This window comes from Dasypus novemcinctus, chromosome 6 (assembly GCF_030445035.2).
Source record: "Dasypus novemcinctus isolate mDasNov1 chromosome 6, mDasNov1.1.hap2, whole genome shotgun sequence".
Lineage (NCBI taxonomy): Eukaryota > Metazoa > Chordata > Mammalia > Cingulata > Dasypodidae > Dasypus > Dasypus novemcinctus.
The window spans coordinates 77,614,389-77,640,501 of NC_080678.1; the positions used below are offsets into that span (position 1 = coordinate 77,614,389).

Here is a 26,113-nt window from a genome sequence, read left to right on the forward strand (position 1 = left end):
CAAATTCCATGTGTCCTTGGCCCCCTTCTCCCACTTCCCCACCCCAGAGAGAATCCTGTTAAAAGAACCTAGCATTTTATACCCAGCCAAAGTAGGAAGAATAAATAAAGTCATTTTCCAACATTTCAAAGACTCAGAAAGTTTACTACCCACAGAACTACTATGAAAGAATTACTAAAGGACGTTATCCAGAAAGAAGATATATGAAACCGGAACGAATCTGTCCGGGACACGAGGCCATGGTGAGCAAAGAAATTAGTCAAACTTACTGTAAAATTTAAGAAGTTGAGTACTTATATTTTTAATTAAAATAACAACCTATAAGTTTAAGTCCATAATCTTACAATTCGGTGGGGGTGGGATAGGCAGTGGGAGGGGGTGGGACACAAATAGGAACTAAATATGGTAATGTTTTTTGCCTTGTTTTGGGTGGGGAGGATTTAGATACTTATTAACTCTAAGATCAGTGTTTTTCAAACTTTGAGCAATGACTAAGAATAAAAAATATTTTATATTGCTAACCAGTACATACATACATATATACACACAAATAATTAAAAAACAACCTATCAGGAAAAAAATACTTAGCCTTATAATATATAACAAAGCTAATTTAAAATATAATAAAAGCTAATCTCAAATATAGTTCAGATTTACTATTTTTTATATATAGAAAATTACAATTCTTTTTAAAATGTTAGTTGTTGTCTACTAGGCTGATTGCACAGTACATTAATGAGTCATGGCCCACAGCTTGGAAGACACTGCTCTAGATTTCAGAAAAACATATATTTGAGGAAGGGTATGTTAAAAAGTTTTAGATGAATAAAATTAGTATATATATAATCTTTGAACTAGTTGTAGAAAAAAATGAAGAAAACATGAAAGAAAGCAATCTATCCAAAAGTTAAAGCAAAGGGAGTTAAAATAAATCATTAGAATGCAGGGTAAATAGGAAACATAAATAAGACAGCAAGAATTAATCCAACTATGTTTAGTACAATAAGTATAACATTTTGAAATAAATTCAGAATTTGTAAACAATGATCCCTTTATAGAGAGAATCAGAATTATTCAGCATTGTATGGAACTATTCAGCACTTCTTAGCCACTGTAATAAAACAAGAAAAGGAAGTAGCTTGAAATGTTAGCGAGAGTGAAAACTATCATTATTTACAGTTAATGTGTTTTCCTAGATAGAACACACAAAATAATCGAATTACAGAATATTATGACTATGTGTGTGTATGTGTGTATGTAGAAAGAGAAAGTCACCTTGTTAGAAACCAATGACTTTCCTATCAGTAATATCCAGTGAGAAACAACAATTTTTAAAAATCTCACTAACATTTGCAACAAAATCTGTATAGTACTTCATGAGATGTAAAATATATTAGACCTGTAGAGAGAAAACTATAAAACTTTATGAAGGACATACAAAATATCTAAATATAGAAGGGCACCATATTCAAAGGTCTGAACACCTGATAATGTGATGGCAGTTCTCTCCTAAAATTAATCAGTTAAATTTATTTTGAAATATTATATGATGGCAATGTCTTTTACTATATAAATATATTAGTAATATCGACAGTAGCATGACAAAATTTTATTCTATAACGATAATACTGTTATGCATTTCATGAACATAGGCTCAGTATTTGATTGTGGTTATTATTAATAATAAGTAACGTCTGTATAGTGCTTACGATACAGGAAGAAGCGTGGCTCATTCCAGGAACTGACAGAGGCCAATATGGCTGAAGCTCAGCAGGCAAGGGAGAGTGAGGTGCATGCAGCAGCAGTGTAAGCTATGTCAACAATTTTGGAAGATCACTGAAGGGCTTTGGAGGAGGAGAGTGACAAAATCACACTTGTCTTTTAAAGAGATCTCTCTGGCTGCTCTTTGAATAATTAATTAGAAGTGGCCAAGATTGGATCAGGAAGTGAGCTAGCTAGCTATGAAAATAGTTCAAGGAGGAGATAATGGTGAGTTTGGAATAGGCTTTTGACATAGGAAATGGTGAGTAGAGGTTGATCTGTAGAGATTTTTAAAAATTTGATACTATAGTATTCCTAAGCATGGAGTTTGCAGGATAGGACCAGGTACATAGAGTGCAAATCATGAATTTAATTTGGACATGTCGGGTTTGAGATTCCTAAGGGGAAATCCAAGTGGGGATATAAAGTCAGTAATATGTATTTGGTGCTCAAGGTATGGTCGATGGTCCACATGGCAATTATAGCCACGGACGTAGATATGATTGTCTTAGATAGCCAGTACAGAGTAGGAAGTGAAGAGGATTGGAAGCTTGAGTACCAATAAGTAAAGGTCTTATAAAAGGCCTCTATATTTTACATGTACTTTCTTTCTAATGAAACAACAAATATGAAAAATCAGCCATATATTTGTAAAATGATACCAGTAGTCATCTGTACAAGCCTTATTTGATTTGTTTCAATTTGCCTACTTTATTTCAACATTTTCACATGATAAATGTAACATATTTCATAAGATGATAAATTACTCGGTCTGACTTGTGACATTGGATGGTCCACAGTAGAGTATATAATACTAAAAAATAGAAGAAAATTATGTAAGAATATTCATAAATTTAAATCTAATAGTGCATAGGAAATGTAGAATTTACCTATGTAAATAAGGCTTTTTCAAAGTTTATATCAATAGCAATATATGGCTATCATGGTTTTCCTGCATCATTCTACTAGCAATAAAATACAATTATCCTCCCCACCAAATATCTCAAATCTTAGGAAACAAACACAAAGTCTTTTTCTTGTGTCTTTAAATAATAACTCAAAAGTTTCCCCCAAATAAATAGAATAAACAATGGGTGACTATAGCTAGGAAGTGTTTTTGAAGTAAAGTTATGACTTTCTTATGTATTATTAAGCTACAGTAAGTATCTGATATATAAGCAGACAAATTAATGGAGTGGACTAATCTAGAAATTCACCCTACGTACAAAAATTTATTGTGTAATAAAATTATCAATATAAATCAATAGGAAACAAAATGAGTTATCACTGATGCTTTACCAAGATTAAGACTGTAAGAAAACACTCAAGAATTTACTTCCTTGTCTACATTGATGTGCGGTTTTGGGTGTTAACCAAATTTGATGCATACCAGTAGGTGAACTGATCCACTGAAGATTTTCTTTCTTGTGTTTATGGCACAATACTAAATAAGGAAGAATCTCAACCCTCTTTAGTCCCTTCTTCATCCTAACATCTGCCCTCTTTCAACTGATTGCCTCAGATGTGACGATTCATTTATCAAGTGTCTGACTTGATTTAGGATAAATCATCTCAATGAAAAGCTACCCCAGTGGTTTTTCATCTCTTCTTGCCTCCAACGTATCTCTTCTCTGCTTCATACTACATATGGTCATCAGTGACATTTTTATAAAGACTCTTTTAATGGTAGTTGTCCTTTGAAAAAGCCTTATATGTCTCCACTATCAATAGCAGTCCAGATTCTTGACATGGTATAAATGCTCCTCACAGTCATACCAAATCTTCCTTCACTTCTAGCCGTCATGGTGTAGAGGAGAGGACACTGGTTTTGGACAACCAGGGCCCCACTTATTACCTTTGATCTTACATCATTTACTTAACCTGTCACAGTCTCAGCTTTAGCTCTTCTATAAAGGGTAAATCATCATGCCTGTCTCATGGTATTACATTGCAGACATATTCTATTTTAAAATCTTTCAGCATAGTATCTAATACATAGTATGTGCTTTATGTATTGTTCTCCCTTTTCTGTTACAGAAGCTTGCCACATTGTATCACAGTTTTTTACTTAGACATCTCCCCTTGCCAGCAGGATCAGTCTAATTTAATTTATTCCAAAAGCCTAGTACTATTGAATAAATATGAAATATGGTTATGATTCTTAGCAACATGGGCAATTTTGCAGCCTACCTCTAATACCATTTGGATTTCTAATAGCTTATAACATAGAATTTTAATAGACTAAATAATACAGACTAACAATGACTAACAATTTAGATTTAGATTAAGAAAAAACTAATAATCACTGCTATTATCTACAGAAGCTATTTTTATCAGGGTAAGTATGAATTTTGTATTATCTACCCATCAACAATGATTTACGATTCAATTTCATACCTTAAACTCATTTTATATGTCATTATAAAACAACTTATGGATACTCTTTTCCTATAGGAAAAAAATCTTGAAGATAATTTACAGAGTTTGGCTACACAATTAGCTCCAATTTATAAGCAGTATGCTCCAGTGGCTTACCGAAATCAGGTATGTTTTGGGTCCTTATCCTGTGCTCTTAAACATGGCTAACTACTATACATATGAAAACATTGCTAATAGATATGCTTAGGAAAACCTGTAAAATTTGGACTTAAATATATATTTTTATTGGACACTTTAAAAAAATGATATAATTCTTTTTTAAAAATTCTTCCTATCATTGCAGTTGAATTTTACCTTCAGGGTGGCAGAAATATTATTTCCACAAGTAAAAACTATAAAATCAGGAGTGCACAATTGATTCAACATATAAAAAACAATCCTTGTAATATACCATATTAATAGAATTAAAGGTAAATATCACATGATCTTGTCAATATATGCAGAAAATTCATCTGACAAAATTCAGTACCCTTTCATGATAAAAAACATCCAATAAACTAGGATTACAAAGAACTACTCCAACCTGATAAGACATCTACAATAAAACTACAGCTAAGATCATACTAAATGGTAAAAGACTTAAAAGTTTTTTGCCTAAGATAAGGGATAAGACAAGGATGTCACTCTCTCGTGACTTATATTCAACATTTTATTGCAGGTTCTAGCTAGGCTAGGCAAGAAAAAGAAATAAAAGGTAACTGGACAGGAAAAGAAGAGGTAAAACTATACAGTAATGGATGGTGTTGATGGTAGCTCAACATTTTGAATATAACTAATACCACTGGATTGTACAATTAAAAATGGTTAAAGTGGGAAAATTGTGTTCAATGTATGTTACTATAATAAAAAATCTTTTAGAAACTATTAGCAGATGACATCATCTTGTATATAAAAAATCCTAATGAATATACATACACAAGTAGACTGATAAACAATTTCAAGAAATTTGCAAGATACAAGATCATTTTCCAAAAATCAATAGTATTTCTATACACTAGCAATGAATAATAAAAAAATCAAATTTAAAAAAACAATTGGACATACAAAAGCAAGAATAGGTAACAAAGGAATGAATTTAAGAAAAAAGGTCCAGACTTGTACTCTGAAAACTACAGAACATCACTGATAGAAATCAAAGATTTTATATTGTTAAGATAGCAGTACTCACCAAATTGATCTATAGATTCTATGTAATCTCTATCAAAGTCATAGCTGGATGCCAATATGGCTCAGTGGTTGATTGCTGGCTTTCTACATATGAGGTCCCAGGTTCAATCCTTGGCCCTGATACCTCAAAAAAAAAAACAAACAAAAAAACCCCAAAACACCTCACATCACCTTCACAAAAATAATCCTACAATTCATATGGAACTGCAAGAGACCCAGAATAGCCAAAACAGTCTTGAAAAAGAAAAACAGTGTTGGAAGACTCATACTTTACAATGTCAAAACTTACAAAAATGATAGTGTGTTCCTAACATAAGGATCAATGGAATATTATTGAACATCCAAAGATAAACCCTCATGATTTATGGTTAATTGGTTTTCCGCAAGGATGCCAGGTCTTTTCAACAAATGGTGCTAGGACAACTGGATATTCATATGCAAAATAATGAAGTTGGACCTGTAACTTTCACCATATACAAAAATTAATTCAAAATGGATCAAAAAACCTAAATGTAAGAAATAAAACTCTTTAAAGAAAACATAGAGGGAAGCGGACTTGGCCCAATGGATAGGGCGTACACCTACCACATGGGAGGCCCTCGGTTCAAACCCTGGGCCTCCTTGACCCATGTGGAGCTGGCCCATGCGCAGTGCTGATGCGCACAAGGAGTGCCGGGCCACACAGGGGTGTCCCCCACGTAGGGGAGCCCCATGTGCAAGGAGTGCACCCCGTAAGGAGAGACGCCCAGAGCGAAAGAAAGTGCAGCCTGCCCAGGAATGGTGCCGCACACATGGAGAGGTGACACAACAAGATGATGCAACAAAAAGAAACAGATTCCTGGTGCCGCTGATAAGTATAGAAGTGGTCACAGAAGAACACACAGTGAGTGGACACAGAGCAAACAACTGGGGTGGGGGGGGAGGAAGGGGAGAGAAATAAATAAAAAATAAATCTTAAAAAGAACAAAGTAAAATATAGATATAAATCTTTGTCATCTTGAATTTGTAGTGGTTTTTTAGATATGACTCCAAAAGCATAGACAGCAAGAGAAAACATAAATTGGACTTCATTAAAATTTAAAATTTTGGTACAAAGGACACTATCAAGAAATGAAAAACTAACAAAAAGGGAAAAAATATTTACAAAGCATACATCTGATGAGGGACTTGTTACTAGAGTATATAAATAACTCTTACTACTCAGTAGTCAAGAGACAAATGAACTCAAAGTTATAGGTAAAGGCGGGGTCCGGGACTGCTCTGTACCCCTCAGCCCCAAGCCTGCCTTCTAGGTCGCTTCTCTCATGCCAGCCTACCTCACTCCCTGGCCATATGATCACCAACCACACCCACCTTCACAGGCACTGACCCCAATGCCAGGAATAGTGTTCAGGTTTTGTGGCCATCAGGTAGTGGATCCAATTTTTCATTAGGCTTTTTTTTTTTTTTTTTTAAGATTTACTTTATTTATTTCTCCCCTGCCCCATATTGTTTTCCCTCTCTGTCTTCATTAGGCTTTGATAAACCAAAAGAACACCTGTGGGGAGGAACAAAATGGCCTCTAGCAACTTTGGGACACCTGAAGGAAATCCTCTTTCTTGGGCAAATTCCAAGAGAAGATTCTATTTTTTTAATCCCCTCAAGTTGTAAATTTCTTTTTTGGTTTGTTTACTTAGAAAAAAAATCAAGTACAGAAATAAAATATAAATCAATATTCTCATTACATAGAATAACTGTTAACATTTTTTCCCAGCTCCTGGCAACCACTAATTTGTTTACTGTTCCTACAAGTTTGCATTCCCACTGGCAATGTTAGAATTCCAGTCCTCCCACATCCTTGCCATTACTTGATAATGTCAGTTTTTCAAATTTTAGCCCTTTTAATGGATGTGAAGTAGTAGCTCATTGCGGTTTTAATTTGCATTTCCATTATGACAAATGATGTTGAGCATCTTTTCATGTGGTTAGTTGGCATCTGTATTGTTTCTTTGGTGAAATGTCTATACAAATCTTTTTACCATTTTCCAATTAGTTTGTTTATTTTCTTACTATTGAGTTTTGAGAGTTCTTATTCAATAAAACAAACAAAAAACCCCACTCATCTTAATGCACATGCAAAAATCTTAGTCTTTGTATCAAGATTATGTTAGTGGGGAAACGGACTTGGCCCAGTGGTTAGGGCGTACGTCTACCACATGGGAGGTCCACGGTTCAAACCCCGGGCCTCCTTGACCCGTGTGGAGCTGGCCCATGCGCAGTGCTGATGCGCGCAAGGAGTGCCCTGCCACGCAGGGGTGCCCCACGCGCAAGGAGTGCGCCCCATAAGGAGAGCCGCCCACACTTCCCATGCCACTGACGACAACAGAAGCAGACAAAGAAACAAGACGCAGCAAATAGACACACAGAACAGACAACTGGGGGAGGGGGGTGGGGAATTAAAAATAAATAATCTTTTTTTTTAAAAAAGATTATGTTAGTAAGGGAAGATTCTGAATCATCTGGACCCCAGAGGATGAACTCTTTGAAGTAAGCACTAAAGACTTCTTAGATCTGAAGAGAAGGTGATATTCATGAAAATGCAGACTTAGACTTATAACCCTACCTGGGACAAAGTCAAGAGAAATCCTTGCCATCCATAAGAAGCCCACCTGGTGGAAAGTCCAGCCTAGTCCTGGGTTAACTACAACTGTCCTGAATTCTGTCATTGTTTATTTTCTTCATGACTGTGAGCTGCACAACTGGAGCCTGACTATACAGCTTTTGGATTTTTTTCATTAAAAAATAAATAAATCGGCACTTTACACTGGCTGACAAGCAAAGCTGATTGCTCTCATGCAGAGGGTGGCTTAGGATGTACAATCAAACTGACTGGAACTACAAGTAGCAAGCAAGGGAGGTGAATCATAAAAAAAAGTGACTCTTCCTCAGGGAATTTGTCCCAAGAGGCATTTTTTCTTAGAAAATAATTTGATATATGCATGATGCTGGTACCTGACCATGAAATGAAACTTTCATCTTTAAAATGTGTGCTATACTAAACAATCCTTGAGTATTGCTTAAACAATATATAAATTCTGGATAAAAAAATATATAGGTAAAGTATTAAAATAGGCATTTCTCCAAAAAATATATACAAATGGCCCATAAGCACAAGAAAATATGCTCAATATTGCTTGTTATTAGTGAAATGCAAATCAAAACCACATTGAGATAATCAAAAATTCTAAAAGCAATATGTGTAGAGTATGCAACTTCGATTAGAGAACATTCAGGGAGAAGAAAATATTTTAGAGACGAAAGGTTTAAATAAAGGAAAGGAATTTTTAAAATGGAACAAAAATCATTGGAATAGGGTTGGGTACCCGTCTACCACAGGTGAGGTCCCAGGTTTTGTTCCCAGTGCCTCTTAAAGAAGCATAGCAAGACAACAAGCTGGTATGACGGGCTGGCATGGCAAAATGGTGCAACTAGATGATGCAACAAGGAAACACAAAGGGAGACACAATGAGCAGGGAGCAGAGGTGGCTTAAGTGATAGGGCTCCTCCCTCCCACGTAAGAGGTCCTGAGTTCAGTTCCCAATACCTCTTTCTAGAAAGAGGACAAGTAGACACAGTGAACACACAGAGAGCAGAGAGCGATTGCAAACAATGCGGGGGGGGGGGGGGGGAGTAAATAAAATCCTAATCAGAAGGGTTTATAGAAAAATCATGACCTCATATTGTTTTTTTAATGTAATATTTTTACAAAATCAATTTAAAAAAATAAATTTAAAAAAAGAAAAAAGAAAAATCATGCAAAAAGTACAGGATTCCCATATACCACCCTATTATTAACATCTTGCATTGTGGTACATTTATTAAAATTGATGAAAGCACATTTTCATAATTGTACTAGTGTGCAATTATATAATTATAATTAATTTGAACTCATTGTGCTGTTAACTATAGTCCCTAGCCCATAATCGAAAATACTATTTGTGTTGTGCAGCTTCATGATCCATACTTTTTAAAATTTTTAAATTTTTTTGTTTTATCATGAATGACATGTTCTGTTGAATTTCACTACTCATTTTTTTAAAAAATCTATTTATTTATTTATTTAATTCCCTCCCCTCCCCGGGTTGTCTGTTCTCTGTGTCTATTTGCTGCGTCTTGTTTCTTTGTCCGCTTCTGTTGTCGTCAGCCACACGGGAAGTGTGGGCGGTGCCATTCAATATAAATTCACTTTCCAGGGGAGTATATGTAACTCAAGTGGTTGAGTACCTGCTTCCCATATATGCGGTTCTGGGTTCAATCCCTAGCATCTCCTAAAAACAAACAAACAAATGAAAAAACGAACTCTCCTTAAGAACTAACCTCCTTAAAAATAAAAAAGGAAGCAAATGTAGCTCAAGCAGCTGGGCACCTACCTACCATATAGGAGGTCCCAGGTTTGGTACCCAGGGCCTCATAAAGAAGATGAGTAAGGTAGCAAGCTGATGGGCTGGCACAGGGAGCAGATGTTGCTTAAGTGATTGGGCACCTCCCTCCCACATGGGAGGCCCTGGGTTTAGTTCCTGCTGCCTCCTAAAAAAAGACAGCGAGCACAAAACAATGAGGGGTTAGGGATAAATAAATTAATGAAATTAATCTAAAAAAAAACCCACTTCCCTTAATGCCTCATTAAATGTATGTATGCTTACTTTTTAGTAGTCATTGAATACTTCTATACATAGAGAGTACACTCTATTAGTCATTTTTTCCTAATTAATATTTTAGGTCACTGCTTCCTTATCCACCACCCACAGAAATTGTCTGGCCCTGCGTTCTGCCATAGTTCCATGGATGTTGTTTTATTCCATGTATTCTCAAACTCTTTACCCTGAATGTTACTAAACTACACATTCACTATAATAATCCATTGTAATCTTAGAAGTCAAAATACAAAGTATAATTCATCTAGGAACTTTGCTAAGAAATGGTTTTTATCTTTGCTGAAGATCATTATTTCTAACACTTAAACATGAGTCTCATCCTTTCTTTTCAGGTCGAATATGAGCATGTTGCCCGAGAATGTCGGCTGGGCAGCAAGGAAGGTCGTCCTTTTTCTGGGGTCACTGCTTGCCTAGACTTCTGTGCCCATCCCCACAGGGACATTCACAACATGAACAATGGAAGCACTGTGGTATGTACCTAGGAGATCTTTGATTCTCTTGGTTCCATCACCATATGCTTAGGCTGTGGTCCTGAAATATGACTGGCATTGCTGTGACAAATCCTATTTTGTGTGCTGTTAGACATAAAATTGTCTGTAGATAGTATGTATTAATTTTATTATCAGTGCACTTCCAAAATTTACAGAACTAGCCTTAAGTAAATATGTTGTGGAAAGACTTGAATTATATATTTATTTGTGATATGTCTGCTGGGAAATAGTAATACATGATTATTTAAAGCAACTTTCAAACTGGTATCCATGAAGTTAAGCAAGTTACTCAATGTTCCTTTTTGCCACCTGGACCTCAGAGTTTTTTTGTAAGTCAACTGTGGCAGAGGTATCATCATGTTTTATGCTTATTGGTCACTTAATGCCATTGTGTTTGAAGTAATATTGGTATTCCAAATTTATCAGCAATTTTTGCACTCAGGTGTGCATAGCATGTTGCCAGCTGTGAAATAACCACAGGCCCATAACCCTGCAGTCAATGTAGAGATGCTTAGGTTAGGTAGAATACCCAGTGAAAAATCATGCAATAGTCTTTAGTCAGGGAAATTTATACTGCTTCAAGAAACTGTCGTTTCTTACCTAGTCAAAAAGAGAAAATGATTCCCTCTATTAAAATACTGTACTAATTTGTTTGATCAGTAATTCTGAAGTCTTCATTAAGATAGCTACATAGGCATTTACAGTGTGACTGGAATTCCATCATCAGATGTTATCAAAAGCCAGCTTCCTTCCTTGTTTCATCAATAGACATCTATCAGTGAAAGATTAAGGAGCCAAATGACTTCTTTTTTTTTGCATATTAGTCCTCTTCACTAATGTTGAGACTGATGTTATTTCCAAGTGTTCAAATCTGTCCTGGTGCTTCCAAGCTGGGAGTGGTCATCATCATCACTTGGTCAGTACATGTTACCTGAATTATCCTCATTACAGAGTATCTGTGATTGGCTAGCAGATGGTCTGGATGAGGTTTAGAACCAAACTAATTTTTGGTTCCTATTCTCTGCTACTCTGGTTACTCATACATTGAGGCTCTTGCCCTGAAACTTGTTATCACTCTAAATTTACCCAGCTCTGAAATCCTGAAGTCTTAAAATTCTATCACTCACTTTCTTTCTGCTGTTTCTCCAGTCTTTCTGATTATGCTCCTCAATATCTAATCTTGTCCCATTTTTAGTCTCCCTATGTACAAAATGATTGAAATAAAAATTTATTTTCCTATGATTCTAATTTTTAACATGTTTTGTTTTTTAATTATTAATAAGAGATTACACTCAGGGGAGATCAGTATTTCAAGCCTTCCTGGTAAATATAGCTTATAGATATTGAGGAAATATGGTGATTAAAAACACTCTAACCTTCCTAACAAAGGCATGTCTGTGGTTTCCTGTCCTTGAACACATAAGAATTGCAGGCAAAGTGGACTTGGAAAAATCTGGAGCCAGCTTGCTTCCGCGGAGGCTCAAGATCACCTTTACCACATAGAAAAGTTTTAAAAAACAAAAACAAAAAACACTCTAGCTTACCTTGATTTATCAAATTCTATCCATTAAGTTCTATCATGAAATACAAAATTCCTTGAAAATCAAATCCATCCATTTCATTTAATTGCAGTGTATAGCTTCTCTGCTATCTGAGAAAGCACTCTTAGCTTCAGAAGAAATGCCTTCAATGAAAAATAAAGAATTCAATGGACATGTTTCTGATGGATTTTAATGACATTTGAAAAGTAATTACAATAAAAATATTAGTTTATAATGCAGAATATTAATATTAGCTATTTAAATCAAGAATTTTCTGGTTATAGTTCTTAATTTTCATTTCACTACACTGAACAAAACTTTTTAAAGTAAGAGGGGTGCTAAAGGTAGGCTATATTTAAGAGCAAATATTTTTAAAGATGTCTTATTTCAGGTCCAAAATACAGGCAGGAGAACTTACTGACATAGCTACTCACATGGAGCAGAAAAAGAAAATTCTTCATCAAGCTAAAACATTTGTTTTAAAATGTTTAACTAAAATGTAAATCCTGATGAGAAGAGAAATCTCTTGTGCCTCTTTCTTTGCTTCTGATATTTCTCTTCATTTAAGTGAAGGAAAAAAAATCACTAAAAAAAGGGCAAAAAAAAAAAAAATCCAATGATAAATCCCACTTAAAAGCAGAAGTGAAAAAATCCTAAATGAAAACCTAGCAAATTAAAATAATTTATCATGATCAAAGTTCCCTTCCCTCGAGGACTGTGATGTTAGTTAAATAGTAAGAAATGATTATTATATAGAATAAAACCATGTCTTTGTGATAATATTTTTTAGGAGGTACCAGGGATTGAACACGGGACCTTGTACATCAGTGCTAGGTACTCAACCATTGAGCTACATCTGCTCCCCAATAATTAATATTTAATGAAAAGACAGTGAACACAACTGAATAGATATTCCTTAACTTAGGCAATGCAGTATGGTGGGAATGCAACAAGAAGAAATCTTAATATTAAAAGTGCACGTAGGGAGCAGATGTAGCTCAAGTGGCTGAGCATCTCCTTCCCATGTATGAGGTCCTGGGTTCAATCCCCAATACCGCTTAAAAAAAAAAAAAGTACACATAGTATAAATTACTTACTTGAGAATCAACTCAAAATTATACCGGTCTGCTTACAACACAACTAATAGGTCATTAGAATTGAGTGGAGTTGCATAGTTTAATATGTGGTATTTATTTAAAATTAATATGCTAGCAAGAATTGAATGAAAATAAGATGGGAATGTAGATCCTTTTATAATGACAACAAGAAACTAGGGATAACTAACAGTAAATGCAAAGGACCTATATTTCCCATTTCATGTTTTCTTCCTATCAGGTTTGTACTTTAACACGAGAAGAGAACCGTTCACTGGGTGTTATTCCTCAAGATGAGCAGCTCCATGTGCTACCTCTTTATAAACTTTCAGACACAGATGAGTTTGGCTCAAGGGAAGGAATAGAAGCCAAGATCAAATCTGGGGCCATTGAGGTCCTCAAGCCCCGCCGCAAAAAAAGAACACGTTTCACTCAGCCTGTTCCTCGTTCTGGGAAGAAGAGAGCAGCGATGATGACAGAGGTTCTTGCTCACAAGATAAGGGCAGTGGAGAAGAAACTCATTCCACGAATCAAGCGGAAGAATAATTTGACAGCAAACAATAGTAAAGCCTTGTCACTGCCGCTTTTAGGTGAGGTTTATGGAATCTGGTGATTTTCTGTGTACAACTCTAATTGGCAGAGGGTTTGGACTTCCTATGCACCTTATTTTTCTCTCATAGTTTTTGGTGCTCCCTTAGGGATGAGGCATTATGAAAAGAAACATTTTAGGAAAGAGATATTTGTTAATTATTCTTGAATCTCACTTATCTTTATTATTATAGGTTCTTTAGAGTTAATACCAAGACACCTTACACATTCCAACATATATGCCAAAACTAAAAACGAACAAAAAAGTGACTGGTCAATATTTATTTTTCTATTTATTACTTAAAAAGAAAGAGAGAGAAAGGCATGTTCTTAACATTTTTTCTTTTGAGTTCCCCAACTCTTTTGGAAGCTTTCCTTCCTGAGCATCATTTTAAGTAATCCAGTTAGCAAACATTACTGAGCACCATTCTGAACCACTTTTGAACCATTCTAGGTGTTGGGAAAGCAGCTATGAATGGATTCTATTTAAATAGGGTTGTTGGAGAAGGCCTCACAGGGAATGTGATATTTGAATAAAATTATGAAGGAAATGAGAGAATCCACAATGTGGATATTTGGAGAGAGAGTATTCCAGACAGAAGAAATGACAAGTGCAAAGGTCTACAGGAATTTTTCAGGAATTTACCCTGAATGTTTGCAGCAAGCAAGGAAGCCAGTACAGCTGCAATACAATGTGAAATAGAACAGTAAGAAATATAAAAGAGGTAAGGGGGGTGTCTAAGTAATTCAAGAAGGGCTTTTTATACCACTGTCAAGACTTTGACTTTTATTTTGAGTGAGAGGAAAGACTTCAGAAAAGAGAAGGGATATAGTCTGACTCAAACCTAACAGACATGAGTTCTTGGGTGGAGACTAGAGGAGGCCCAGTGAATAAAAAAGCCCAGAGACCATAAAGAGGCTATCCAAATAACCTATGAGAGAGATGATGGGGCTTTGACCTGGGCTGCTAATGAGGAGATGAGAAATATCTGATTTTAGACACACTTTGAAAGTAGAGTCAACAGCATTTCTGATAAATTAAATCTGGAGTACAAGACAGAAAGAAGTGTCAAGGATTACTGTAAGTTACTGGCCTGAGGAAAGTGGAAGCATGCAGACACCAGTAACTGTGATGAGGAAATCAGAGATAAGAGCGGGTTTGGAAAGAAATTGGGGGAGATCAGAAGCTTAGTTTTAGATATAAGTTCAAGGGGCCTACTGGAAATTCCAGTGGAGCTGTTAAATAAGCAGTTGAATAAAAGAATTGTGTTCAGGGAAGAGGTCCAGGCTGTAGATATAAATTTGGTGGTCAACAGCATAGAGATAGCTATGAGAACCAATGAGGTGACCAAGGGACTAAAGGAAATTAGGAAAGAAATCCAAGGACTAATCCTGGGAATTCCTAATTTGTCGAGGTCTTGGAAATGGGGGAGGAACCAGCAAGAGACGGAGAAGATCTGGTGACTTGGGTGTGAAACTATAAGAGTAGTGTTTTAAGGAGGGAAAGATTGTGTCATATGATGCTTGTGTTTCAAGTGAAGACTGGAATTTGACCGTAAGATTTGAAGGCTATTAGAGGCCCTGTTAGAGCAGATTCAGTAGAGTGGTAAAAAGGAGAATGAATGAAGTGGATTCACAAGGAAATGGGAGAGAAAGTGGGAGTAGCTCTTGAGGTAATTAGCTATAAAGGGGATCAGTGGAATGCAGTGAAGGTTCTAAGGTTGAAGGGTTTTCTTAATGGAAATTTTTTAAAAATATACAAAATAGAATTGTATAATCCCTCCTCCCCGCTTATATTCATAGTCCAGCTTAAAGTTTTCAATACATAGCTATACTTGTTTCAACTCTACCCTTATTCAGATCAACCCCCTAGATTATCTTGAATTAAACTTCAGAAATCATATTGTTTTATCCACAGATTCATCAGTATGTCAATAAAAGACAAGGAATCTTTATCACCAAAATACCTAAATAAACAAACAAAAAAAGTCCATGATGCCTTAATAACAATCAGTGTTCATATTTCTCCAGTTGTACACTCCTTTGCATCACATCAGGAAACACAAACCGATGTTGTCAATTTTTGTGATGTTAAGCGTGATCCATGGCGCAGGTGTTGTCAGCCTAATTAACTCATGTTCCCTATCTGCTTTTCCTCTAATGGTTTTAGGAACTCTCAAGATCATAATTAGGAGTTTCAAGGCCTATCATTAGTTTTTCACTTCTTAGTTCATCTTTTAAAAAGAAATATTGTTCTTAATAACTTAGTAATTCTGGGCTATAGTTCATACAAGGAAGCCAGGATAAATGCTTAATATTTGCCTTTATTCACGGTTTTCAAAATACTGCTTGGTACCCAAGCATCCTCCAGTGTGATTGATTTTTTTAAAAATTTTAGTATAATTATGTTTTTCACACTGTTCATGTTTCAGTGCATTTCTGAGGATTTTTCTTTTTTAAGCTAAACTTTAAAATACTTTTTAAATGGTCAAATTGTCTCATCTTTGGCCAGTTGGAGCTCCTTCAAGCTGACTTCTTGATTCTTTTGTCATGACCCTAATTTTCACAGATTGCCTCTTAAAACGAGATGTTCCAGCTCATTTTATGTATTACCTGCCCCATATATAAAGTTAGCTGTTTCTCTAAGGAGCCTAAAGATTAAAAAATTAAAAGTATATATATCAATTTATACTGATATTCAAATTTAGGATTACTGAGTTTTCCTTAACTTTTTTGACTTTTGTATTTTTTAGGAGTTTTGTTTTATTAGAGAAATGATGGTGTAGACAAGGCAGCGAGAATTGTCATCGGTAGCTCCACTTTACAGATAGACAATTTAGGCTTATTTTAGGGTTCACATCTGTGAACCACATAAATGCTTGTAAACAAAAGCAACAATATTGTCTTCATCCTTCTGTCATTCCCAACAGCATCCTTACATATAGTAGGTGCCGGTTAAATGCTGATTTAAATATAAGTTATTTTCAGATATTATTGTCCAGCTATTTTCCTTTAGCATATATGCTACTGGTAGCCATACAGACAATATGTAGTCCATAGCCTGTTCTTTTGTAATCTTACTCAACAGAATTTTTTCCAAGGTTTATCTGACTAAACAGAATACTCGTAATTCTTTTAACCTTTCCTTTCCATGATTTAAATTCTATTGGCACCTGACCTCCATAAAAATAGACACAGCCTCAGAAGGTAGCAGAGGCCTCTTGATGTACCACTACTTGGTCTTACATATATGTTCTCTATAGAAATAAGGACTGTCATGTCTCCAAGTTGTATTGTCTGAGACAAGAATTGCAGCTCTTCTGAAGTAGATCAAAGTTTACTGTTACATTATGAATTATTCTAATACAAGTCTTCATTACTTTATGGCACTTCCAAATTTTTTTTTTAGAACTTCAAAATGAATAACGTCCTCAAGAAAAATCTTTCTATTTGATTTGAGGTTTGTGTATGTCAGATCAGATTACCACAGATGTCAATGTGATGATAATGATCTAACTACTTAGTGAGAAACAGAGTTTAAATGCTGTTTCTGAGGGTCACAAATGTTTTATTTTCAACTAAAAAATTGTAAATGCCTTCCCTTTGCTTAATAATTAACTTTACCCATTATGATGTTTTCATTATTCAGAAATATTTATGAACTATAGCTTATTTTTACTTTTTCAAAAATGAGGTCGTGCAAGACCTTAAATATATCTAAACATCACTTTGGGTAGTTAAATATTGCTCTTGGTCATCATATTATTGCCTACACATAGTATTCCATAGTATGGTTCTATTTACTTTATAAACAATTAGGTCATTTCTACTATTTTGCCGTTTCAAACAATGAACATCCTTCTGGCTAAATCTTTGCACTTAGGATTATCTTCCAAGGGAGGAAGTCTTTATGGAAAATTGTTGCGTGAGAACATATACCAAACTATATACAATTTTTAATACTTTTTGTGACTGTGCATGTTAAAGACAACTACTAAAAGTGGTTTGCATTTAACTTCCCATTTGGTGTCCTTTTCTCTGTTTAGGGAGTAAAACCGAGACCTTGCAACCTGAAATAAAAAATGAACCTGAACCACATTTTATCTTCAAAGGTTCAGACAACACTAAAACCTACTCACTGATCCCATCCATTCCTCACCCATTAAAAGAGGCAAACTTACCTCCAGGCTTCTCCTGGTCCCCTAAGAGTGCTTCGGCCACAACAGCTCCATTTAAGAATGATACAACAGTTTCCTACGGGTTTTCAGAAAGAAGTAGCAATCCCCACTGTACAATGCCTTCTGCAAGACACAGTGGTGCTAATGCAGCTGCTGCTGGGGAATGCACTGGAATTGCACAGCCTGGTGAAAGGACTCAGAGGAGCCCTCTTTCCACACTGTCTACTCCCATGACAGATTCCTTGATTTATTCTGAGCCTCCCACTGGTCCAACTGAGCAGCTAACTTCTATCCAGCCAAACCAGCAGTCCCCATTCATCACCTCTCCTCATGAACTTGCTCCTTCTCTGGTGGAAGAAGATGAGCAGCATTCTGAAGCAGATGAGCTTCTCTCAGATGATCCCCTATCAGATGAGCCCCTGTCACCTGCTGAGGAGAAACTGCCCCACATCGATGAGTATTGGTCAGACAGTGAGCACATCTTTTTGGATGCCAATATTGGTGGGGTGGCAATCGCACCTGCTCATGGCTCTGTTTTAATTGAGTGTGCCCGACGAGAGCTTCATGCTACGACTCCTGTCGAACATCCCAACCGGAATCATCCTACACGCCTCTCCCTTGTCTTCTACCAGCACAAAAATCTGAATAAACCCCAACACGGATTTGAACTAAACAAGATTAAATTTGAGGCTAAAGAGGCTAAGAATAAGAAAACAAAGGCTTTGGAGCAGAAAGATCAGGCAGCTAATGAGGGTTCCGAACTGTCCCCTGCAGTTAATGAGTTGAACCAAATTCCTTCTCATAAAGCATTAACATTAACCCATGACAATGTTGTCACCGTGTCCCCTTATGCTCTCACACATGTTGCAGGGCCCTATAACCACTGGGTCTGAAGGCTTTTCTCCCCTTCTTAATGCCTTTGCTAGTGCAGTGTATTTTTTCAAGGTGCTGTTAAAAGAAAGTCATGTTGTCGTTTACTATATCTTCATCTCACCCATTTGAAGGCTGAGGTAAAAAAAATAAATAAATGGGGTGGGGATTTCTTAACTGTGACTATATTTTGACAATTGGTAGAAGGTGCACATTTTAAGCAAAAATAAAAGTTTTATAGTTTTAAATACATAAAGAAATGTTTTGGTTAGGTGTTAACCTTGATAGAATCACTCAGTTTGGTGCTTTAAATTAAGTCTGTTTACTATGAAACAAGAGTCATTTTTCGAGGATTTTAACAGGTTCATGTTATATGATGTAAAATCAAGACACACAGTGTTAACTCTACACAGCTCCTGGTGCTTAACCACATTGACACATTTAAAAATAAGCTGAATTATTATTTCATGGTGCCATTGTTCCAACATCTTCCAATCATTGCTAGAAAATCAGCATATTCCTTTGAAATAAACCAATGAAATGTTTTCTCTCTTAAACTATTTCTCCTGTATAAAATAATTCATAATTGTTAGTAATGGTTGGAGGCTGTTCATAAATTGTAAATATATATTTTAAAAGCACTTTCTATTTTTAAAAGTAACTTGAAATAGTATAGTATAAGACTCCTATTGTCTGTTGTTTGTGCATCTTTGCATACAAGAGAAATCATTTATTCTTGCTGTGTAGAGTTCCATCTTGTTAACTGCATTATGTATGCTAATCATGTATATGGTTTGTGTTTTTTTCAATGTGTCTTATTCAAATATTAGCTACTTATATAAAATAGTTAGATAATGCAAAAATTGTTAATAATCTCTAAAATTGGAATTAGGAAACATATGGCCAATACTGATTAACTTTTTCTTTGGAACTAAAAGTGGTCTCTTCTGATTTTTTGAGCAACAGTGACTCCAAATTACTTTCATCCCAGCTTTCTCAATATAATCCATCAAAGGTGTTTCTAAAAGGAGATTGGATAGAATAGGATTCAGAAGAGTCAAATGCTTCCAATGTTTCAAGATGATAAAATATAAAAATAAAGTAACCAGAACCCTACCCACTCCAAATTGCCTTATTCTGAAGGTCATTTCAGTGTAGAATAAGAAAAAAAATTTCTGTAGAAATCTTCTGTAAACAAATTCCCTATTACCATTATACTTCTCACACTCAAAACAAATAGTAGGAATGGTATTATAAACATGGTTTTATCCATCATGCACTAATCCAAAATAGTTTATTTTAGCATATTAGTTTTGGGAAAATTATAATTTAACTTTTCTGGTATTTGTTCTAGGGAACAGGAAAATAAGGCATTCCATTTATTTCAGTTCTCCCATTATTTTTCCCGTTACTTTGACTAATTTTATAGCAAAACAAAGATTGCCCAAACAAAACGTTTAGAACAAGAAATTTCCATGAAATACTTGATTCTGTTAAAATGCAGAGGTGCTATAACATTCAAAGTGTCAGATTCCTTAGAAGTATGGAAAACCTAACGGTGCTTCACCCTTGGAAATGCCATAGGAAGCCCACAACCGCTAACACTCACAATTTTGGTGCAAAAGCAAATGGTTCTAGCAAGCTCTCCACAGAAAAACTCATTGTAACTCACATGAAAATAATATATGGTGCAAAGGATAAGTTTCAAGCTTTTGACTAATCTAAGTAAAGGAATATGAAGGGATTGTAAATAAAATGTCAATTGATAGACCATCACCTTGTACAAGTAGATTTCTGCTTTTTGAATATGTAAAATAGGGTAACTCATTGACTTGTTTTAGTATTTTGTGTGCCTTAGATTTCTGTTTTAAAACATGTATATTTTTGTGAGCCTAAGGTTTCTTATACATATAAGTATATAAATAAGTGATTGTTTATTGCTTCAGCTGCTTTAATAAGATATTTACTAGTATTAGACTATCAGGAATACACCCTTGTGAAACTATGTTCTAGATTTTAGCTCCCACTAGAAATTATTTCTTCACCAGATTTAATGGATAAAATTTTAAGACCCTTTATCCATCCACCCATCTATTCATTCTATTCTAGAAACACTTACTGAATGCTTGCAAAATTCAAGCATTACTTTTGTTTTTTGAATTGTCACCTCTGAAGAATTAAAATTCTAAAAGATGCCCTTACAAATATTTTTAAAAATAAATAGCAAATTTCCTTCAAAACAAATATTGTGATATGTCTGCAGCAATTCAAACCAGTCTATTACTAACTTAAACAATTTATTTAAGTTTCTTAATCTAAACTCAAAATGCTAATAATATTGACTTATAGGAATATTGGGATTTTTGAAGCCTGGTGCAGTTTACCAAAACAATTACATGAAAATATGTGTCTCAGCTAAAATGCTTCCATTCCATTGTTATAATTAACATCCTAAATGATGATGGACTCTCTCAACTGATAACCCCACTGTGGGAACCACACATGATTCCTACTTTGATTCTTATTTCCTAAGTTAAACTGTTTACCATCCCATTCTCTGCCCTGTGAGTTTAAAAAAGCTTATGCAATGTTCTGCAGCATTGTGATTGTATGCTAGCTACACTGCTTTTAAAATGCTCTTTCTCATGAAGCAAGGAAATAAATTTGTTTGAAATGACATTTTCACTGAGAAAATTGGTCATCTAACATTATTTCTACTACTCTGTTATGTTTTTCTGTAATGATCACCTTTTATTTCACCTCTTATAACACCCAAATTTAGTTTTATCTTTGTTCATGGTATAATAATTGGTTTCACTGATACACCGTCCTCTATTTAGCCCTACCTGTTCATAATGTGACCCCTTAATAAATATGCTAGTATAATTCCCGCCTATTGAAGAACCCTTTACCCTGCCACCCTTCAAAATACTTTTACATTTATCTTAGGCCATTGTTGAAATTTTTCCCCATTGTACCTGTGAGCCTCACCTATATCTTGTTTCCAATTCCTCCACAAACTTATAAGTAGACCATATCTTAAACCTAGTTGAAGTATATTATTTAACGGATGTGAGGCTATCTGAAAACATACAGCTATAAGTAAATTTTACATTAGAAAAATGTTTGCATCTTAAACAACTTTCCAACTATTTTATTACATAATCTGCATGCGAATGAAATATTTTCATTTGTTAAATACAGAATTTCAACTGATGAGTCCATAAGCAATTTACATAACCACAATACATAGTTTACTTAATGCAGATCCTTGTGTAAATGAGCTACTGACTTAATTCATATGAAGTAAACTACTTTCCAATGCTTTTATTTCAGTGGACTCCTACTGATTATTTCACTACAGCATGTATGAAAAATCCCCGAACAATTTAAGTTTAATCTTTTAAAAACATTATATTGAGATTCTTTTATCTGGGACAAACTTGTGACATTATTGCATGACAACTTCCACCAATAGTGGGCACAGCATTTCCTTCAAAAGTGCCAACTAAATCAGTAGCTGTATACCACGTTTAATATAATACTACCTACCTTCTGTTTCACCCTTTAATGCATGGAAATCTTTTTTTGTCTATGTTTAATACAACTGTGAATTTTTATCTTTTGTAGAAATTTATGATGAGAAATTGTGAAATAAGATAATATGGTAGTAGTCTCTCACAATACTGGAAACCACCTTAGAAATCACATAGTTTATTCACTTGGGCCCAGAGAGCAGAGGTTAATATGTTTGTAATTAGAATTTAAACAGCCAAATGAGGCCATTTTGTGGTTAGGAGGGCTAGAGAAAAACAAACTTGATTTGTTCACCCAGGATGTAATTTATCACTAGGAAATAGCCTTATTTTAGTACAAGTCAAAAACTAAATGACTGGGATTTTTTGGAAAGGTTCAGGGAAAGAAATTTTAAAGTGAAATTGGATCACAATTCCCCGGCCTGCAGAGTTTTGTGGGCCTTGTTTGGGAACCCTAGCTGACTTTTGCCTATACAGTTGTCCTGTTAACTCATTCTATAAAACGTAGCCATTGTCTTATTTGATATTTTAATAAACAAATATTAACTGTTTATACAGTTCAGGTCTTTATTTCTCCTGGACCTAGTGTTAGGCATATAAAAGGAATTAGAAATGATTGAAATGATTGGGAAAATGGTATTTCCACTGTACATACTACCTATTCATGCCTTTTTAATGTATAGTCCACTCATATCTCTTGCCTGGTTGGCCTCACAGTTAAGTCTCAGCATTGTTAATTTTGATGTGGGTGTCTATACATTATTAGAATACTGTTTTATTATGCTCAGCTCCTAAACTGGCCATTAAGTAGACTGAACTTGTAATCTTGATATCAATAGTATGGCACTATTAACGTGATCGCATCAGTGCCTAGATTGCTGAAGGAATCTTCGGATTTGTCCAAATTGAACTGTGCTCCATGTTGAGCTTTCTTCTCACAAGTTTAGAAAATGATGCTGTCTGAGCTCTGGACTGCAATTCAGAAAGTCAGAATCCATATGTCCTTCATGGGAACCTGAATCTCTATACAAAATGTGTTAAAATTTCTCTTGGTAGTATGAAATATTTAATATTCCTAGCTTTAAAAGTCCTATACTAATTTCTTCTGGTTAGCTCCACCCTTACTGTAATATTCATGATCCTGCCTGGGTGACAACTTTTCTTTTAGTCTGTTCAGCCATACCTGCCCTCCAAGTTAAAGCAAAACTTTGTCCAAAGTAGGAATGTTATTGTCAGATGTTAAATGTTAGTTGATTTCACTGTTTTATGTTAAGTGCAACTTTGAAAACCCTTGGTTAACAATGTAAACCTAGTTTTCCTAAAAATAGAAGTTTCGTCTGAAACAGCTGTTTCGAAAGGCATTCTCTCATCTTGTTCATAAGAAAAAAATTTTGCAGCTGTCAGGAACATTTTCATTTTAGGAGAAACAATATTGGAAAGTAATTTTTTTTTTCCTATTTGGCAAGGCACAAACTTAAAATCCTTAACAAGAAACTCCGCTTGTTATTTTTCTTCTTTATTTTACTTAGGTTGCAATGTCACTAAATGCACTTTGATTCTTTTCACAGATTTTATTCTTTCCTCCTATTTTCTTTAAATTAAATATCTATTGTTTCCCCCTCTTTCTGTCTTGTTTCCATTTCCCGTATCCTCTGCATATGTATACTTGGTTCATTCTAAGAATAACAATGATCTCAATCAACTTGTCTTTTCCTGTCTTTTAAATCATGTTTCACTAGTTCTTCTAGGTACAATACAAAAAAGAGTCAAGAGCTTTTGTTAGCCCATTTCAGTTAGAGGCAAATTCAGTTTTTAAGAAAAGGTGGTAGTCACAGTCACAGGTTAACATCGAATGCTCTCTCTACAGTGTAACACTCAACTTTTTAAGAAAAGGTGGTAGTCACAGTCACAGGTTAACATCGAGTGCTCTCTCTACAGTGTAACTCTCAACTTATCTATTAATATTTAAATGCTTTACAAAAGACTGTATATGAAGTTAAATTCCTAGGACTATTTCCATATGGCTATGCTATTTCCTTATACTGCATCTCACTAATTATAAATTGGCTGGCCAGTCACTTTGATTTAATAAAGGGTCTGACCTATAAAATAGTATTTCTTTGTATGTTTTCCTTCTTATCTCCTCACCCAATTTTGTGGATTGTATCTACTTTTTAATGGAAATTTCCCTCTTTGTAATCCTTTGATTGTTGGCAATAATAGGAACTATTTGACAAACTGGGAGAGAACAGTTAAAAATGAACTGAAAGTATTTGGAAGAGTTCTTAAAAAGGTGATAAGTAAGTCATCTGAAGGTCTTTTGAGTGCAATATGGGAAGTTAAGAGGCAAAAAGGAGGGAGAATGGTACTCTGACACGTCTGAGGGTTCATTCTACCAACTCAACTCCTGGCATACTTTCAATATTGCTTCTCCCAATGCCACACCAATTTTATCCGAAAGGCAGCTGCTAAAAATGAGAAACCATTTTGAAAGCGAATGTGGTAGTGATAAAAATAATCCTTGGACTTTATAAGCTTTAAGTTATTATCAAAGTGCTCCTTCCTTATGTACTCCATTTTCTTCCTCACAATACTGAAGGTTGGACAGGGAACATTGATTCCCATCTTACAGATGAGGAACCTACAGATAGCAAAGAGGGTAAGTGGCAGACTTCAAGACACAGCAAGCCAACCAATCTAAGACTAAAACATTTACTATCTTCAGACTTCAGACTTTACTATCAATGCATCATGGATTATGTGACTCATAAAGTATTACCAAGTAGAAATTTTGTCAGACCTGATCTAAAAATAATATAAAACCTACTTCTTTTATGCAAAACATGCTGCTGAAGTACTTTTCTTCCCCTATTTATTTAGCCTGCTATTTTGTCATGCATGTTGAGGAATATCTCATTGCATTCCCAGGACTTTTACATTAGGGCTTAAATTAATGAAGTTTTATTTTTTCCCCTTTAAAAAAAAAAAAGACCCTTTATATAAAGAATGTCCCTTTACTACTGAAATGGGAAATTCTCCTAAATAATAATTTTTTTAAAATACTTTAAAAAGATTGTCAGTATCTCACAATCAAAATTTAATACATTTGTTATATCCAAATGCAAACGTTTCTTTAGTTCAAGTTAAAGCAAAAATGTTTGGCATCCCTGAGATATTACTATCTCCCACTTACATGAATTTGTGTTGTTTTTCTGCTTAGTTTCTAGCCACATAAAATCTCTGGATCAGAGGTTAAATATACCTTTGGCAGATAGTTAAGAATAGTAATGAGATGTATTTGTGAAGCTTTTTAGAATATTTTGACAATCTCATCAGTACAATTTGGAAGAGTAAAAGAAATGCCCAGGCCAAACAGCCCTGAATATTTAAATATATGCTACCTTGGGTGATTCAGTTCCCTAACTGCCTATCTTCACCAATGCCTGTTTGTGATATTATAAAATGATTGATGACATAGGACTTTACCAAAACAGCTCTTAAAAATAAGATTAAATATTTTTTATCACAATGTATGGTCATTTTTTTTTAACTTTTATGATATAACATTGTGATAGGTGCTCTGAGAAAAATATTTTTCCAGAAATGGTTTTATAGTAAAAACCAAAGGGCAGCTTTTGCATTGTGAAATATGGGTGGATGATATGGTCATCTTTGGGTTGCTCAGACTTCATGAAGTGTTCCCTAAGAGAAACTTAAAAGCCAGCTTGGCAGAAAGACATTAATTTCTGGCTAG

At 34.9% G+C, this 26,113-nt stretch overlaps 1 protein-coding gene and 1 non-coding gene across 2 annotated transcripts in view; both read left to right on the plus strand.

The window, feature by feature from the left end:
- The window catches only part of TET1 (tet methylcytosine dioxygenase 1), a 144,914-nt gene extending 125,228 nt beyond the window's left edge, over positions 1 to 19,686 (plus strand). The window contains exons 9-13 of the mRNA XM_058298936.2: positions 156 to 242; positions 4,216 to 4,305; positions 10,394 to 10,531; positions 13,429 to 13,777; positions 17,822 to 19,686. Coding sequence (XP_058154919.1) covers positions 156 to 242; positions 4,216 to 4,305; positions 10,394 to 10,531; positions 13,429 to 13,777; positions 17,822 to 18,846 — 1,689 coding nt within the window. The 3' untranslated portion in view covers positions 18,847 to 19,686. The remainder of the gene's footprint in view (positions 1 to 155; positions 243 to 4,215; positions 4,306 to 10,393; positions 10,532 to 13,428; positions 13,778 to 17,821) is intronic.
- On the plus strand, positions 11,927 to 12,055 carry LOC111767085 (small nucleolar RNA SNORA38). Its single transcript, XR_002798984.2, has one exon. It is a non-coding gene; the product is annotated as a small nucleolar RNA SNORA38 (small nucleolar RNA).
- Positions 19,687 to 26,113: the final 6,427 nt, after the last annotated feature.